The 15423-nt window shown below is 43.1% G+C and overlaps 1 protein-coding gene across 1 annotated transcript; it reads right to left on the bottom strand.

Annotated features, from left to right (window-relative positions):
* Positions 1-7576: 7576 nt before the first annotated feature.
* On the bottom strand, positions 7577-9016 carry LOC106602795 (trace amine-associated receptor 3). The gene has a single exon (XM_045717643.2). The coding sequence runs from the start codon at positions 8852-8854 to the stop codon at positions 7646-7648; it is 1209 nt and encodes a 402-aa protein (XP_045573599.1). The 5' UTR covers positions 8855-9016; the 3' UTR covers positions 7577-7645.
* Positions 9017-15423: the final 6407 nt, after the last annotated feature.

The following is a 15423-nucleotide window of genomic DNA, read 5'->3' as shown; positions in this document are numbered from 1 at the left end:
ACTACTGTAGTTACGACATTGTGTATTTGGAAAGTATTCAGACCCCTTCCCTTTTCCCACATTTTGTTACATTACAGCCTTATTCTAAAATGGATTCAAAAAATAATAATCCTCATCAATCTACACACAATACCCCATATTGGAAAAGCAAAAAAGGGGTTTTAGAAATTTGTGCAAATTTATTACAAATAAAAAACAGAAATACCGTATTTACATAAATATTCCATACCCTTTGCTATTGTTAGGTTCTAATTATCAAAGTAAGAACTCGACGGACACTGTGAAAGCTTAAACCAAGTTTATTCATCCCAGAGGATCGAACAGCTGTACCGACAAAGACATGGTTCCACCAGTGGTGGTATACATACCCCACTTTGTGTGGAGTCTCCTCCTTCTCACTAAACGTTGCATCTTTTTTGCTAGGCAGGAAACTAAGTGATATGGGCAATAAACTGTTCCTTCTCCCTTAACATGACATGACCGGACCTTGACCCCCTTCATCACTAATCCATGGCCCTCTCCCGTTATCAATGACTGCCACATGTGATCGTTTTCCCTATACTCAGTACATTCAGAGCTTAATACCTTCCTCCAACAGATAACCATTAACTTCTGGTGTAGACCTAAGACTGTGGCACACCTCATGTCTCTAGCATAACTAATGATTAATAATATTCAAAGTTTAGAAATCCAAACCCATCCCTATGAGACTTGAAATTGAGCGTAGGTGCATCCTGTTTACATTGATCATCCTTGAGATCTTTCTACAACTTGATTGGAGTCCCCCTGTGCTAAATTCAATTGATTGGACATGATTTGGAAAGTCACACACCTGTCTATATAAGGTCACACAGTTGAAAGTGCATGTCAGAGCAAAAACCAAGCCATGAGGTCGAAGGAATTGTCCTCAGAGTGCAGAGACAGGATTATGGCGAGGCACAGATCTGGGGAAGGGTACCAAAACATTTCTGCAGCATTTAAGGTCCCCAAGAACACAGAACTCCATCATTCTTAAATGGATGAAGTTTGGAACCACCAAGTATCTTCCTAGAGCTGGTCGCCCGGCCAAACTGAGCAATCAGGGGAGAAGTGCCTTGGTCAGGAAGGTGACCAAGAACCCGATGGTCACTCTGACGGAGCTCCAGAGTTTCTGTGGAAATGGGAGAACCTTCCAGAAGGACAACCATCTCTGCAGCACTCCACCAATCAGGCCTTTATGGAGAGTGGCCAGACGAAAGCCACTCCTCAGTAAAAGGCACATGGAGTTTTCAAAATGCGCCTAAAGGACTCTCAGACCATGAGAAACACCAAACTTTGGTCTGATGAAACCAAGATTGAACACCGTCTGGAGGAAACCTGGCACCATCCCTACGGTGAAGCATGGTGGTGGCAGCATCATGCTGTGGGGATGTTTTCAGTGGCAGGGTCTGGGAGACTAGTTAGAATTGAGGGAAAGATACACGGAGTAAAGTACAGAGAAATCCTTGATGAAAACCTGCTCCAGAGCACTCAGGACCTCAGACTGGGGTGATGGTTTACCTGGAAATAGCTGCGCAACAACGCTCCCCATCCAACCTGACAGAGCTTGAGAGGATCTGCAGAGAAGAATGGGAGAAACTCCCCAAATACAGGTGTGCCAAGCTTGTAGCATCATACCCAAGAAGACCCAAGACTGTAATCGCTGCCAAAGGTTCTTCAACAAAGTACTGAGTAAGTAAAGGGTCTGAATACTTATGTAAATATGACATATCCAGGTTGAATCACATCCAGCTGTGATTGGGAGTCGCCTAGGGATAGGCCGTCAATGTTAATAAGAATTTGTTCGTAACTGACTTGCCTAGTTAAATTAAATTAAATTAAAAAAATATATATATTTCTGGTTTTATTTGTAGTAAATTAGCAAACATTTCTAAAAATCTGTTTATGCGTTTATGCGTCATTATGGGGCATTGTGTGTAGATTGATGGGGGGGGGGGGAACAATTTAATCAATTTTAGATTAAGGCTGTAACGTAACAAAAATGTGGAAAAAGTCAAAGGGTCTGAATACTTTCCAAATGCACTGTACATGTCCATGGTGTAACTAAATGCAGTAAACCACTCATTATAAACTCACTAGTAATCCCTAAGGATTTAGTATGACATACACATGACTTTACTGACAAACTTAACTGGTGCAACACAGCTGTAGGATGGTAACCTACTGTGTTATAACATAAACTATTACCCAGCCTATGAGGTGCATCCTCCATCAGAGCTTGTTTTGATGTTTCTTGCAGACTAAAACAGCCATAACAAATGATGCTCTATGAGCTGTGAGAACAAATCTGCAATACTCATCAAACAGCCTATATAACCTTTTGCAAGGAGAGAAGTTTAATTTTCCTTTCCCTCTTCCAAATCACCAATCCCATGCAGGGAGAACTGTTGTTATCACAATAATCATCCAAGCAAGGGCAGATTGGGAAGTCCAGGAGGACACGTGTTTTAACGCCTCTCAAAGGCTTCCCGCTGTGATGAAATAGGGTAGGGTCCTTTTTAGGAAGGAAGGAAGTTATAGGAAGAAACATTCGAATAATGGAACGGTTTGATTTTCTAGTGAGAAGGTAAACCATATGGAGTTACACATCAGATTCTGTATAGGTAAACATGGGAAATGTGTATTCCTCTTCTTCTCATCTCCCTTACACAAGCCAGATCTCAAGACTCTTTGTCACAGATGAAGGATGGAGAAGCAAATCTGAAATATGTGTGTGTGGTGTGCCTGTGTGCATGTGCGTGTGTGTGTGTGTGTGCATGGGTTCTTCCTGTTGCACCTCCAGATGACTAATCCACCTGAGGTGTGTGTGAGATGTGAATCTCTCTGGGAGTAAACAGAAAGCACTCAGCATGACAAAGCTATGCTTCAAGTCACAATGTGTTATCCTATCTGTCTCTCCACTCCCCCTGGTTCTGCCATAAATACATATCTTGTAAAATTCAAATAAATGTTCCCAAAATGATATCACTCAGTATTCTGCTTGAAGGATATATTTTTTCTTGGCTGTTTTCAATGTTGGGCCGGATCTGATTTAGTTGTGGTTCATCTGGTCTCTAAAAGAAAGTGGAGACTCACTTTGTTAGAATAGAGAGTGGAGAGAACGTTTGTGAGATGTGTTTTTGGACAAAGTACATAAAAGTACACAGGTGGAATTTCCTTTCTCATCTTGTTCCATTCCCTCTTTTCATTCTTCACATTGTTATTCACTTACACCCTCTCCTTCTCTTACTTGTTCTCTCCTTTTCCCCTGTCCTCTCTCTCTCTCCTCTTCTCCCACTCTCGTTCTCTCTCCTTGGCATGGACCTGAAGTCCATCCTCCCCCTTATTATTCTTATTTGGCACGGCCAGACTGGCTGGTGCCAGTGCTTGACCCTGTCTGTCCAGTCACAGGCAGTAATCTTTTCATAAGCACCATTTAATCAAAACATAACCATATTTCAGATTCTATTTTCGCCTGGCTATTTCCTCGAACAAATATGTCCTGAGAGGCAATCTAAACCCAAGTGTTTATACCGTATGTGTTTGCATGCGTGAGTGTGTGTGTGTGTGTGTGTGTGCGCGCATACTGCTTTATTACAGCAATCAATTTGAAACTAGTTAGTAATGGGTCCACACTTGGCAGGGGACACATCGCACATTCATGGCCAAGTCATATAGAGACCATCCTCTTATTATAAACTAGTTGAGCCAAATTACTTCTGTGTGCTTCCCTCTTCTCTAATCAACACGATAGTCGGTAGTGAGAAGAACTCTATGCAAACAGAGTGTGGACAGTATCCTCATTATAAGGTGACTATATAAGATTATAAAAACTTTCATCAGAGTTGTGTACAAGGTTATTATAATAAATTAAAACTGAAACGAAAACCAATCATGAAAAAAATATTTAGTAAACTGAAATAAAATAATTAACAAACCTGTTTGAAAAACTAAAACTATACTGAAACTATTATCTTTGACTCCAAAACAAACTTTTTTATTTTATTTTTTTATTTAACCAGGTAGGCCAATTGAGAACAAGTTCTCATTCACAACTGCAACCTGCCCAAGATAAAGCAAAGCAGTGCGACACAAAAAACAACACAGAGTTACACATGGAATAAACAAATGTACAGTCAATAACACAATAGAAAAAAAAGTCTATATACGGTGTGTGCAAATGGCGTGAGGAGGTAAGGCAATAAATAGGCCATAGTAGCGAAGTAATTACAATTCAGAAAAGTAACACTGGAGTGATAGATGTGCAGATGATGATGTGCAAGTAGAAATACTGGTGTGCAAAAAAGTTAATAAAAACAATATGGGGATGAGGTAGGTAGATTGGATGGGCTATTTACAGATGAGCTGTGTACAGCTGCAGCGATCGGTTAGCTGCTCTGATAGCTGATGTTTAAAATTAGTGAGGGAGATATAAGTCTCCAACTTCAGCAATTTTTGCAATTTGTTCCAGTCATTGGCAGCAGAGAATTGGAAGGAAAGGTGGCCAAAGGGGGTGTTGGCTTTGGGGATGACCAGTGAGATATACCTGCTGGAGCGCGTGCTAAGGGTGGTTGTTGTTATCGTGACCAGTGAGCTGAGATAAGGCGGGGCTTTACCTAGCAAAGACTTATAGATGACCAGGAGCCAGTGGGTCTGGCGACGAATATGTAGCGAGGGCCAGCCGACGAGAGCATGGTGAGGCTTTGGTGACAAAATGGATGGCACTGTGATAGACTACATCCAGTTTACTGAGTAAAGTGTTGGAGGCTATTTTGTAAATGACATTGCCGAAGTCGAGGATTGGTAGGATAGTCAGTTTTACGAGGATACGTTTGGTGGCATGAGTGAAGGAGGCTTTGTTGCGAAATAGGAAGCCGATTCTAGATTTCATTTTGGATTGGAGATGTTTAAAATGAGTCTGGAAGGAGAGTTTACAGTCTAGCCAGACACCTAGGTATTTGTAGTTCTCCACATATTCTAAGTCAGAACCATCCAGAGTAGTGATGCTAGAAGGGCGGGCAGGGGCAGGCAGCGATTAGTTGAAAAGCATGCATTTAGTTTTACTAGCGTTTAAGAGCAGTTGGAGGCCACGGAAGGAGTGTTGTATGGCATTGAAGCTCGTTTGGAGGTTTGTTAACACAGTGTCCAAAGAAGGGCCAGATGTATACCGAATGGTATATATATATATACAGAGAAAAGGGTCGGCCCGAGATTTGAACCCTGTGGTACCCCATAGAGACTGCCAGAGGTCCGGACAACAGGCCCTCCGATTTGACACACTGAACTCTATTTGAGAAGTAGTTAGTGAACCAGGCGAGGCAGTAATTTGAGAAACCAAGGCTGTTGAGTCTGCCGATAAGAATACTGTGACTGACAGAGTCGAAAGCCTTGGCCAGGTCGATGAAGACGGCTGCAAAGTACTGTCTTTTATCGATGGCGGTTATGATATCGTTTAATATCTTGAGCGTGGCTGAGGCGCACCTGTGACCAGCTCGGAAACCGGATTGCACAGCGGAGAAGGTACGGTGGGATTCGAAATGGGCAGTGATCTATTTATTAACTTTCGAAGACTTTGGAAAGGCAGGGCAGGATGGATATAGGTCTGTAACAGTTTGGGTCTCGAGTGTCACCCCCTTTGAAGAGGGGGATGACCGCGGCAGCTTTCCAATCTTTAGGGATGTCGGACGATACAAAAGAGAGATTGAACAGACTGGTAATAGGGGTTGCAAAAATGGCAGCGGATAATTTTAGAAAGAGAGGGTCCAGATTGTCTAGCCCATTTGATTTAAAATAAAATAAAACCCAGCATGAATTATGTTTAGTTTTAGTTTCGTTAAACTTTGGCCAAAAACCGAATGGGGTTTTCAAGCTTTTTGGGCATTTTCAAGCAACTGAATCTGGCGGGTTAATGTGGCCAGGAGATGGCGACGTTTCATAAAGGCCTAGCTTGTGCATCACTGTCACTAGTGATCACTTGCTAAAAGATTTTAAAAAATCTAGGTGGCTAACTTTCATTATTCTTATATGAAAATCACCATATTTTTTTTGCACCAGTCTCGGCACTATTCCTTTCATATCCAAGACACATTAAGATTAATCCCAAATGTGTGAAGAGTCTGGTGAACCAACATGTCAAATTTGGCCTTCGTTAGCCAATATAGAAAGACCGGGAGAAACTCCTGGCGCGTTGGCTGCCAACCAATCATCTCCCACAACACTTTCCCCCTAGCCCTCCCCGGTACGCTAGCACAAGCACAAAGCCATGCCTCGCAGTCGTGTGATTTGATGATGACAAATACTTTACTCAAGGTCAATCCCATAGAATTCAATGGTCAGCCCCACTAAGGCTAACTTTGAATCGTTGATGTACCAGGCTTATATGCACTGTGAGCAATAGCCTGGGGACAAGGTTACATTAGGATTGACTTTATAATTTAAACTTAGCCTAACCTTAGCTCTCAAGAACCCAAGGACATACAGCCATAGGGTTCTAATTTGAACAATTGACCACAGAGGGGCCTACATGTACAACTGTACAGACACTGTGCCTACAAGTTGATAATCACTGCGTTCAATACGTAAACTTCAGAAATTCTACTTTCATATCAGCCCAAAATTATTTTACAAATACATTTTAACACAGATTCCCACTGAGGTTTTTTTGAGCTAATGGAAACTTGAGAGGGAACCAAAAAAAAACCCGGCCCAAAGCTGTAACACAAAAAAACTACTGTGGAAATCTGTGTTTTTTTATTTTTTATTTTGAATTCTGTGGTTTTTTTATTTTTATTTTGAATTCAGTTTAGTTTCAGTTAGCTGAGGTGATTTGGTCAAGCGTGAAATGCTCTATCTAGAAACCATTGATCCTTGATTGAACGCTCAACTTGATTATCATCCAAAAATAACTTTACAAATGAAAAAGATACACTTAGTTTCACGCTTGACCAAATCACCTCAGCTAACTGAAACTAAACTGAATTCAAAATCAAAATCAAAAAACAAATAGAAATAAAAGAAAAATATAAAAAACTACAATAACCTTGGTTGTGTACATCATTATACCCCATATATTAATAATGACGTCAATCATCATAGAAACCCAAACACTTAATCGAGTGACCAGTTCAGACAAGCAGACATGACAATTTATTTTGGATTGCTGAGGTTTTCAGAAATGCAAAAGAAGAACCAGACATTGTATTTATTTACAAACTAGAATAACATTTGCTGAAGAGTATTCACCTCTTTCTTTCTTAAATGTATTTTCTTTCTCTCTTTTTTATGTATAACTGCTACTAAAATAGAGTGTTTATTTGCACCCTGTCATTTGAGTGTTTTGCAGTTCAATCTTGTGTTTATTTCAGTTTTGTCCCTCAGAAATGCACAGAATGTTTTAAATGTCAATTCCTTCATCAGTCAGTGGCTTAATTCTCTCTAATATAACAATAACAACTTAATCCCTTAAATTGTCCTCTACCAATTAGCCGGTATTGAAGTATTTTAAAAGTCTCCAGTCTCCTATTGGTTGTCTGTGTGTCCCGTTGCCCTCTTTCTTGGCGTGTGATAGGTCCATGCCCAGTCCAGGTGTGGAGTGTTGCAATTCTATTGTGTGGAGTGTTGCAATCTACTATTGGTTGACCTTGCGTTCGTTGCTCTCTTTTGATAAGTCCATACCCGGTGAGGAGCTCGACAGACATATCCGACATCCCATAATCATCATAAACGCCCTACGGAAGGATCTATTGAAGAACCCATACAAGAATGGGTTAAGCGACGAGTTAACGTACCCCAGCCACAGGAAAAACTCCCACACCTCCACCGCTGTGCTGTAGTCGATGAAGGGATCCACGATGTTGACGGTGAAGAAGGGAAGCCAGAAGAGTAGAAAGACCCCCATGATGATCCCCAGGGTCTTGGCTGCCTTCCTCTCCCTCCTCATGGCGTTGCGGTGCCTCTGCTTCTTGCTGGAGTCCTTGCCCACCCCGGCCGAAAACTGGCTCTCCATGGCGCTGATCTGCATGGCCTGCCGCTTGGCCGCCTTGTAGATCTTCCAGTAGGCTGCCAGCATGACGCCCATGGGCAGGTAGAAGGCCACCAGGGAGGCCATGACGGCGTAGACGCGGTTCACCAGGAAGACGCAGGCGTCCTCGGGCGGCATGGGCACCATGTTCACCCCGGCCTTGTGGAGGCCCAGCATGATGGGGCCGAAGGAGATGAGTAACGGGACGGCCCAACAGACCACGATCAGGAAGGCTACCCGGCCCTGGGACATTTTCAGGTGGTAGACCAAGGGGTTACACACGGCATAGTAGCGGTCGAAGGCAATGCAGCTGAGGTGGAAGATGGATGCGGTGCACAGCATGACGTCCAGGCTGGAGTGGACCCGGCAGAAGAGGGCGCCGAAGAGCCAGCAGCCCTCCACGGTGCGCACCATGCTGTAGGGCATGACCACCAACCCCACCAGGCAGTCGGCCACCGCCAAGGACATGACGAACGAGTTGGTGGGTGACTGCAGCTGCTTGTAGTAAGCGATGGCCAAGACCACCAGGAAGTTGCCCACCACTGTGCACAAGATGCCCGCCGTAAAGAAGGCGTACAGGATCACCCGAGATGCCTGGTGCCTCGATGACGTAGCGCAGAAGTCCTCCAGGTCACCATGGAGAGAAGAAAGGTTGGCATCACCATCCAGATCCTCGGGCCATCCCAAACTGGTATTATTCATGGCTTGGTCTTGTTCTGTCAAAATACACACAACATCCATGATGTGAACGTTTTGGCATGATTTAGCAGTATGGTGAGACATTTCCAAAACAGAACATATTGCCCCTGTGAGCATTCCGTATGCTTAAACAATCTTACCAATACAAACAAACCACCCAGAATTATGTTGGTTCTGCTTAATCCATCCCTCTCCAAGGCACTTCATCGTTAGTTAAACCTTAAATTGTGTGTTTTTAGCCTGGCAGAAGAAGCTAATAGTTCTGGTGCCGGGTTCGAGTTCCTATCTAGACGGCAATCTCCCTGGTGGTCTATCTGAGGAAAACCAGTCTCTCTCTCTCTCTCTCTCTCTCTCTCTCTCTCTCGCTCTCTCTCTCTCTCTCTCTCTCTCTCTCTCTCTCTCTCTCTCTCTCTCGCTCTCTGCCAGCCAGCACAAAGGAAATGACAAATGAACGATGTTGGCAAATCTTATCAGAAACAATCAAACAGCGAGACATCTCCCAGTAAACATGCTCACCCTGGCATGATTATCCCCATGTATGCTGCCAACATTTGGCCAATGCGCATTTTCTATTTAATAGGAATTTATTTATTCATATTTTTTTTTTATACAACTTAATTAAATGCATCAATTCAGTGGGTCATTTTTCCGCAACAACTAAGAGCGTCGAGGCACGACTTCTCTTCTGTTTTGGTGCCCTGGCTACCACGGTGTGAACAGCATGAAGCGAGCCCATGCACATGGACAGATACTGTGTGTGAACAGTCACACACAGAGAGCGAAGTCTTGCATCTCACTCATCTCAATATCTGCAGTGCTGCTCGTGGCAAAGTCATTTTGCTGAGTCTACCTTTAAGTTTCTCATATAACATATGCACTTAAGTTTTTTTAAGTAAGATGACTTCATCATGGGCAGTGTACAAGATTTTTTTAAATGTATCCATCACACAACAGAACACTTGTGCCTCAAAAAGAACTGTGTACAAACCACGCCCCCAAATATTCTGAAGAGTCCCCGCCTTTAGCTGGGCTTGGTGTGGGCTGGCCCCTGTTGGGCTGGTGTGGGCTGGCCCCTGTTGGGCTGGTGTGGGCTAGCCCCTGTTGGGCTGGTGTGGGCTAGCCCCTGTTGGGCTGGTGTGGGCTGGCCCCTGTTGGGCTGGTGTGGGCTGGCCCCTGTTGGGCTGGTGTGGGCTAGCCCCTGTTGGGCTGGTGTGAGCTTGGTGTGTGCTAGCCCATGCTCACCTAGCTCAACTACCCACATGGTGTCAATGGGGTCATGTTTGCTGGGATGATGTCTATGTGGGACTCGGCGGCCATTTTGGAAAACTGTCAAGCACAATGCAAAAGAAAGCACTTTGTTTGACCTTCCCTGGGCTCCCTTTTCCCCAGTGGAACCTTCAAGAATATTCCCCTGTGGATACAGCTGTCATCAGTTCTGTTGGAATGGAACTGTCCAGCAGGGAACATAATCACACACTGTGACAGGTAGACAGGCATAACATTTTACACCTTTCAACTGAACCCTTTGGGTGACCCATTTAACCATGGCACAAAGCAGTATCCTCCTTTCTCTCCTGAACGTAACTGATGCTTGCAGGGTGTTCTGGGGATTTCCTATCTGGCAGGTTGGTAGAGTAGGTTGTTAGTGGTCAAGTTTGGTGTCCATATTAGAATAGCATCTGTCCACAAACTGTCCTAATATGTCCACTATACTCCTGAGAAGGGCTGATTGAAAGCAGGGTTAGCACTGCTTTGCTGTTGCAGTGATAATGTCTAATCTGTTAGACATTATCATGCACAGTGAACGTAATATTACTCAGATGGGCGTTTGGTACGCAACTCATCGAGTGACTGCGGTAGGAAAGCAGCAGCTGGAGGTGTTCATTGTTTGGGAGACTAAAGCAGAGGAAGCATAGAGAAACGGTTCTGGTTCAGTAAGAATTGCTTTTTAATTAACACCAAAGGGACTGTAGTGCTGTAGTGAGGGGAAAGGGAAGGGGGCCGAGTGAAGCAATATCCCCTGCTCCTGTCAGTCATACTGACATGTCAAAACAAAGACCTTCATCATCATCATCATCATCTTCATCACGGTCGCGTACATGTGAATATTGTTGCCACTACTACCATCATTATCAACAACGACGCTGTCATTCCTATTCTGGTCATCTTAGTCGTCATCGTTGTCATCATTCTCATGAGCAGAATTCACGTTTTTACGAGAGACCAAATAGCAGGAAGGAACACCATTCCTCTCATCTTATGACAGTTGACCTGATTCTATCAGATAGTTCTCACCTTTCCTTATACTTAAACCAATACTGCATTTGTAAATCAAGCAACTCCACATGACCTACTTATATCGGCTCTGCCAATGAAACAGAATCTAATCAGTTCTCGGCCTGACACAGAATGTCTCGTCTCAAATGTCACCCTATTCCCTATATAGTGCACAAATTTTACTAGGGCCCCACATCACTATAAAGAGTACGCAGACAGAGAATGTCTGTCGGACAATTAATGGGACAAGCAGTTCGATTTGGATTGTCCCAGACTCCACATTTACAGAAAGTTCTATCTCAATCAGTAAATCAGTGGGTGAAATCAACTAGGCTTCTCTGAAAAGACTCTCCACTAAACTCGATATGTTGGCTCTTTCCAGTGCATGATGGGTTTTGGGAGTTTTGGACGTTGGTTCAATGGATCAAGGGCCACGATGGATCTCGGTCGATGTGATTACAGAAATATGTTATGTTCTCCCAACTTCACAGACAGACAGACTCCACACAGTGCGCACACACACACACACACACACACACACACACACACACACACACACACACACACACACACACACACACACACACACACACACACACACACACACACACACACACACACACACACACACACACACACACACACACACACACACACACCCACACACAAACACCTTCAAAACACAGTATGAGTACAAGCTAAAATAATAACTCTACCCGGTGCACATAGGGTTGCTTGTTGCTTCTGGTCTTCTAAGAAGGGGGCGTGTGAACAGACACAGACAGACAGAACACGGCGCCCACTACTGAGTAGTTAAGAGAGAAGGGCAGAACACATCAGAACAGGAGCAGGGAATGTGAGTGGGGGTTTGTGTTTGTGCGTGTCTTTCTGAGGTTGGAAGAACGTGTGTGTGTGTGAGAGAGAGAGCCTGTCTTCCTCAACAGGATCTCATAGTTTCGATGTATTATGGATGAACATCTATTTTTGACTCGTTCATTTTGTGTGGTTGCAGGGTAAGAACAGAAACTGAGTCATTGAACACTGGTCACTTTAATAATGTTTACCTACTGTTTTACACACTTTATATGTATATACTGTATTCTAGTCATGGCTCATCCTATATAACTACTGCTGTACACCTTTTCTATTCATATACTGTCTATACACACCATTATATAAACAAACAAATATATATATATTTGATATGATATATGATATATATATATTCTGCACTCTTATATTGCTCAATCTGATATGTCTTTCTTTTTTTTGGGGGGGGGGGGGGGGGGGGGGGATTTATGTGTATAGTTTTTTAATTGTTTTATTTTATTACTGAACTGTTGGAGCGAGAAACACGAGCATTTCACTGCACCTGCGATAACCTCTGCAAATCTGTGCACGCGACCAATAAACTTAGATTTGTCTTGATTCTAAACAACTCAAAGAGTTAAGTTTACAGTAGGTATTAATTCTGAGTGGTTAAAGGTTAGGGCTATTAGTATCAAGTATTCTCGCGGCTTGCTAGAGCATTGTGGAACGGCGGTGGTATAGCGTTCTAAGCAGCGCTCTTCTGCTCCGAACATCACGAGTTGGTGCCCAGTGCTGGGTAATCTTTTTTTTGTTGTGTGCCGAAGAAGGCATATATCTCAGGATGTTCTCAGGACCTTTCCAGACTCCAAAATCGCTGTCTATTTGTGGCGATCAGGCTGGTCTTCCTGTCTATCGAGTGTTGTGTCCATATATCTGCATCATTTGAGAAACACTGCAGAGGATTTGATGCAACGTTGCTAACAACCACCAACATTAAACATGTACTTTCCATGATCAGAGGAGTGCAACACAGTTAGTCTACATAAAACCCATAATAGCCTGAAGCTCATTAAAATCCATTGGAGTGGACAGCACATAACTCCCCACTCTAATCCCTCCAGGATGATTTTGGATGTCCTCTATTTGTTTAGCTTCTACCTCTTATCTAATCATTACTAAGGACTGACACTGATCGTTTCCTGTTCATCCCTTTTAATCTCTCCACATATTCAAAAGCAGAGGGATTGTATGTTGGGATTGTTCATTAGGGCGCAGCGTTTCAAAAGATTGTGCAACGGAAAACGTATCTTCCCATTTCAGCTGGGTTTCTTCTGTTTTGTGCCTTGTGAATAAGACCTTGGAGCGGAGTTAGCCTATTATTGCACTTTTGAGTCATGTTATTTTTGTACAAGCTCTCCTATGGCATTATCTAAAGTAAGCAGATTCACTTCACTTTCTATTGGAAGTGAGGAGTTGTTCCAAATTGTCTAGCAGTATATTTATCATTATCATGGGGCGGCAGGGTAGCCTATTGGTTAGAGTGTTGGGCTAGTAACCGAAAGGTTGCAAGTTCAAAATCCCCGAGGTGATAAGGTACAAATCTTTCGTTCTGCCCCTGAACAAGGCCGTAATTGAAAATAAGAGTTTGTTCTTAACTGACCTGCCTAGTTAAATAAAGGTAAAATAAATAAAAATGACTGTAAATCCATAATTTATCATTTTGAGAGTATCACTAGATATCTTTGTCGGAAGGGTAGCATGTGAGTTTAGTAATTATTGCAAATTATTCATTCAAATGGATCATAATTTGACTCCTGGCCGGTTTATATGAGTTTTATTACATTCAGTGCTGACAGAATTATCACAGATTAAAAATGCTAGATGTTCATCAGGGGTCAATTTACATGGATGGCTGTGGATTGTGTAATTAATTGTGGAAATGTGGAAACTGATACTGATATAAACTGGGACTGGACTAAATTTACAATATAGAAAATAATATTGTCACTGCTAAAAAACTGCATGTTATGCCACACTGAGAAAAAGACAGTTAACCTAAGCAAGACAATGGCAAAGCACACATAACACATGTCTCACCAATGTGATATGGCTAAACCAATGTGAAAAATTGTTTACAAAAGAGCTAGTGATATTGTTATCAATGTATAATAAAGCTGTAAACTGTAACTTTGCACATTCAACCAAATTGATTTGAATTTGCCAGATTTAACCAGCCGGCTAATTTTCATCCGCACTCATAATTGAGTAAAATTTATTCAAGATACCATCTGTAGTCAATAGAGAGGAATTCCAATTCATCCAACCATTGATTTGAAAACATTTGATCTACAAAAGAATGCCTGGCACGAACACCTTTTTAGAAAAGAGGAAAAGCGTGAAAACACATTAAGGAACGATAGTACTCACCTGTGACTGAGACGGTTGGTCGTCCGTCCTCATTTCGCCATACTGCACATCACAAGACAACAGGAGTCTGGTTCCTTTCTTATCTCTCATCTCTCATCATGATGAAGGGATGAGGAGATGCGGAGGTGTGTGTCGCTCTAATGAAAGGCGCTAATCAAGGTAAACTAAGACAGTCCCCTGTCATCATACACAAAAGGGTGGATGGGTAACAAAAGGGAGGTGGTCGGGGGGGAAAGGCAGGGTTGGGCATTGTGATGCTAATACTGACACTTGTCTCTCACTTTCATCCCTCTGTTAAAGACACCTTTACTACATCCCTGACTCTATCAGCTTGATTCTACCAGAAGATGGGAACGACTCACATACTGTGCAAGACTACTACCCACACGACTATATTAGCCCGCAGAGATAAAGCCAAGGCGTTAGCTCTGGGAGCCAATGCAAGTCTTCAGGTCTCAAGCAAGGTTACTCTTCACTTGAGTGTGGTTCCAAACCACCCTGTTACATGAGCATAAGTGCATAGTGGGTGACTACCTGAGTATCTGATAGGTACCTACCAACCTTGCTGTCCTCCCACCACTAGACAAGGGCTGTGTTCCAAATAGCACCCTAATACCTATATAGTGCACTACCTTTGACTATGGCCCGGGTCAAAAGCAGTGCACTATTTAGGGAATAGGGTGCCTTTGGTACGCAGCCTGGCTCTCACGCTCTTCTTTCATCTCCCCAGTAATGCATTAAAGTGGAGCCAATTTCCCCACCCCTATTCAACATACCTAGGTTCTCTAGCTCAGCCAGGGATGGGGACCGCTTTCTGTCTCAAGTGTAGCATGGCGGATGTATTTGAATGAATTAACCATGCTGGGAGTTTTTTAATTAAGCAGGGATAAAAGGCCTTGTTCGCTTGCCCAACTAGTGTTTTTTCAGACCAGTCATTCATATGTGTAATGTGAGTGTTTCCCTCTGCAGCGGAGAGGAGAGGAAAGGTGAGGAAGAGAGGAGCGACGGTCGGCGGGCACATCTGTTGCTTTTGAAAAGGAAGGACGTGGTTGGATTCTTGGGCGATTTGTTATGTTCACTCAAGGGGGTTTAATTGGCCTGGCTGTTTAATCGAGAACATGATCACGCATATTATTATAGGAAGAGGCAGCATGAGGGTTATGGTGGGGCAG

Source organism: Salmo salar, chromosome 04 (genome assembly GCF_965601325.2).
Source record: "Salmo salar chromosome 04, fSalSal1, whole genome shotgun sequence".
In the NCBI taxonomy this organism is placed as follows: Eukaryota; Metazoa; Chordata; class Actinopteri; order Salmoniformes; family Salmonidae; genus Salmo; species Salmo salar.
The sequence above is the reverse complement of the archived record's forward strand: the minus strand, read 5'-3'. Positions and strand labels throughout refer to the sequence as shown.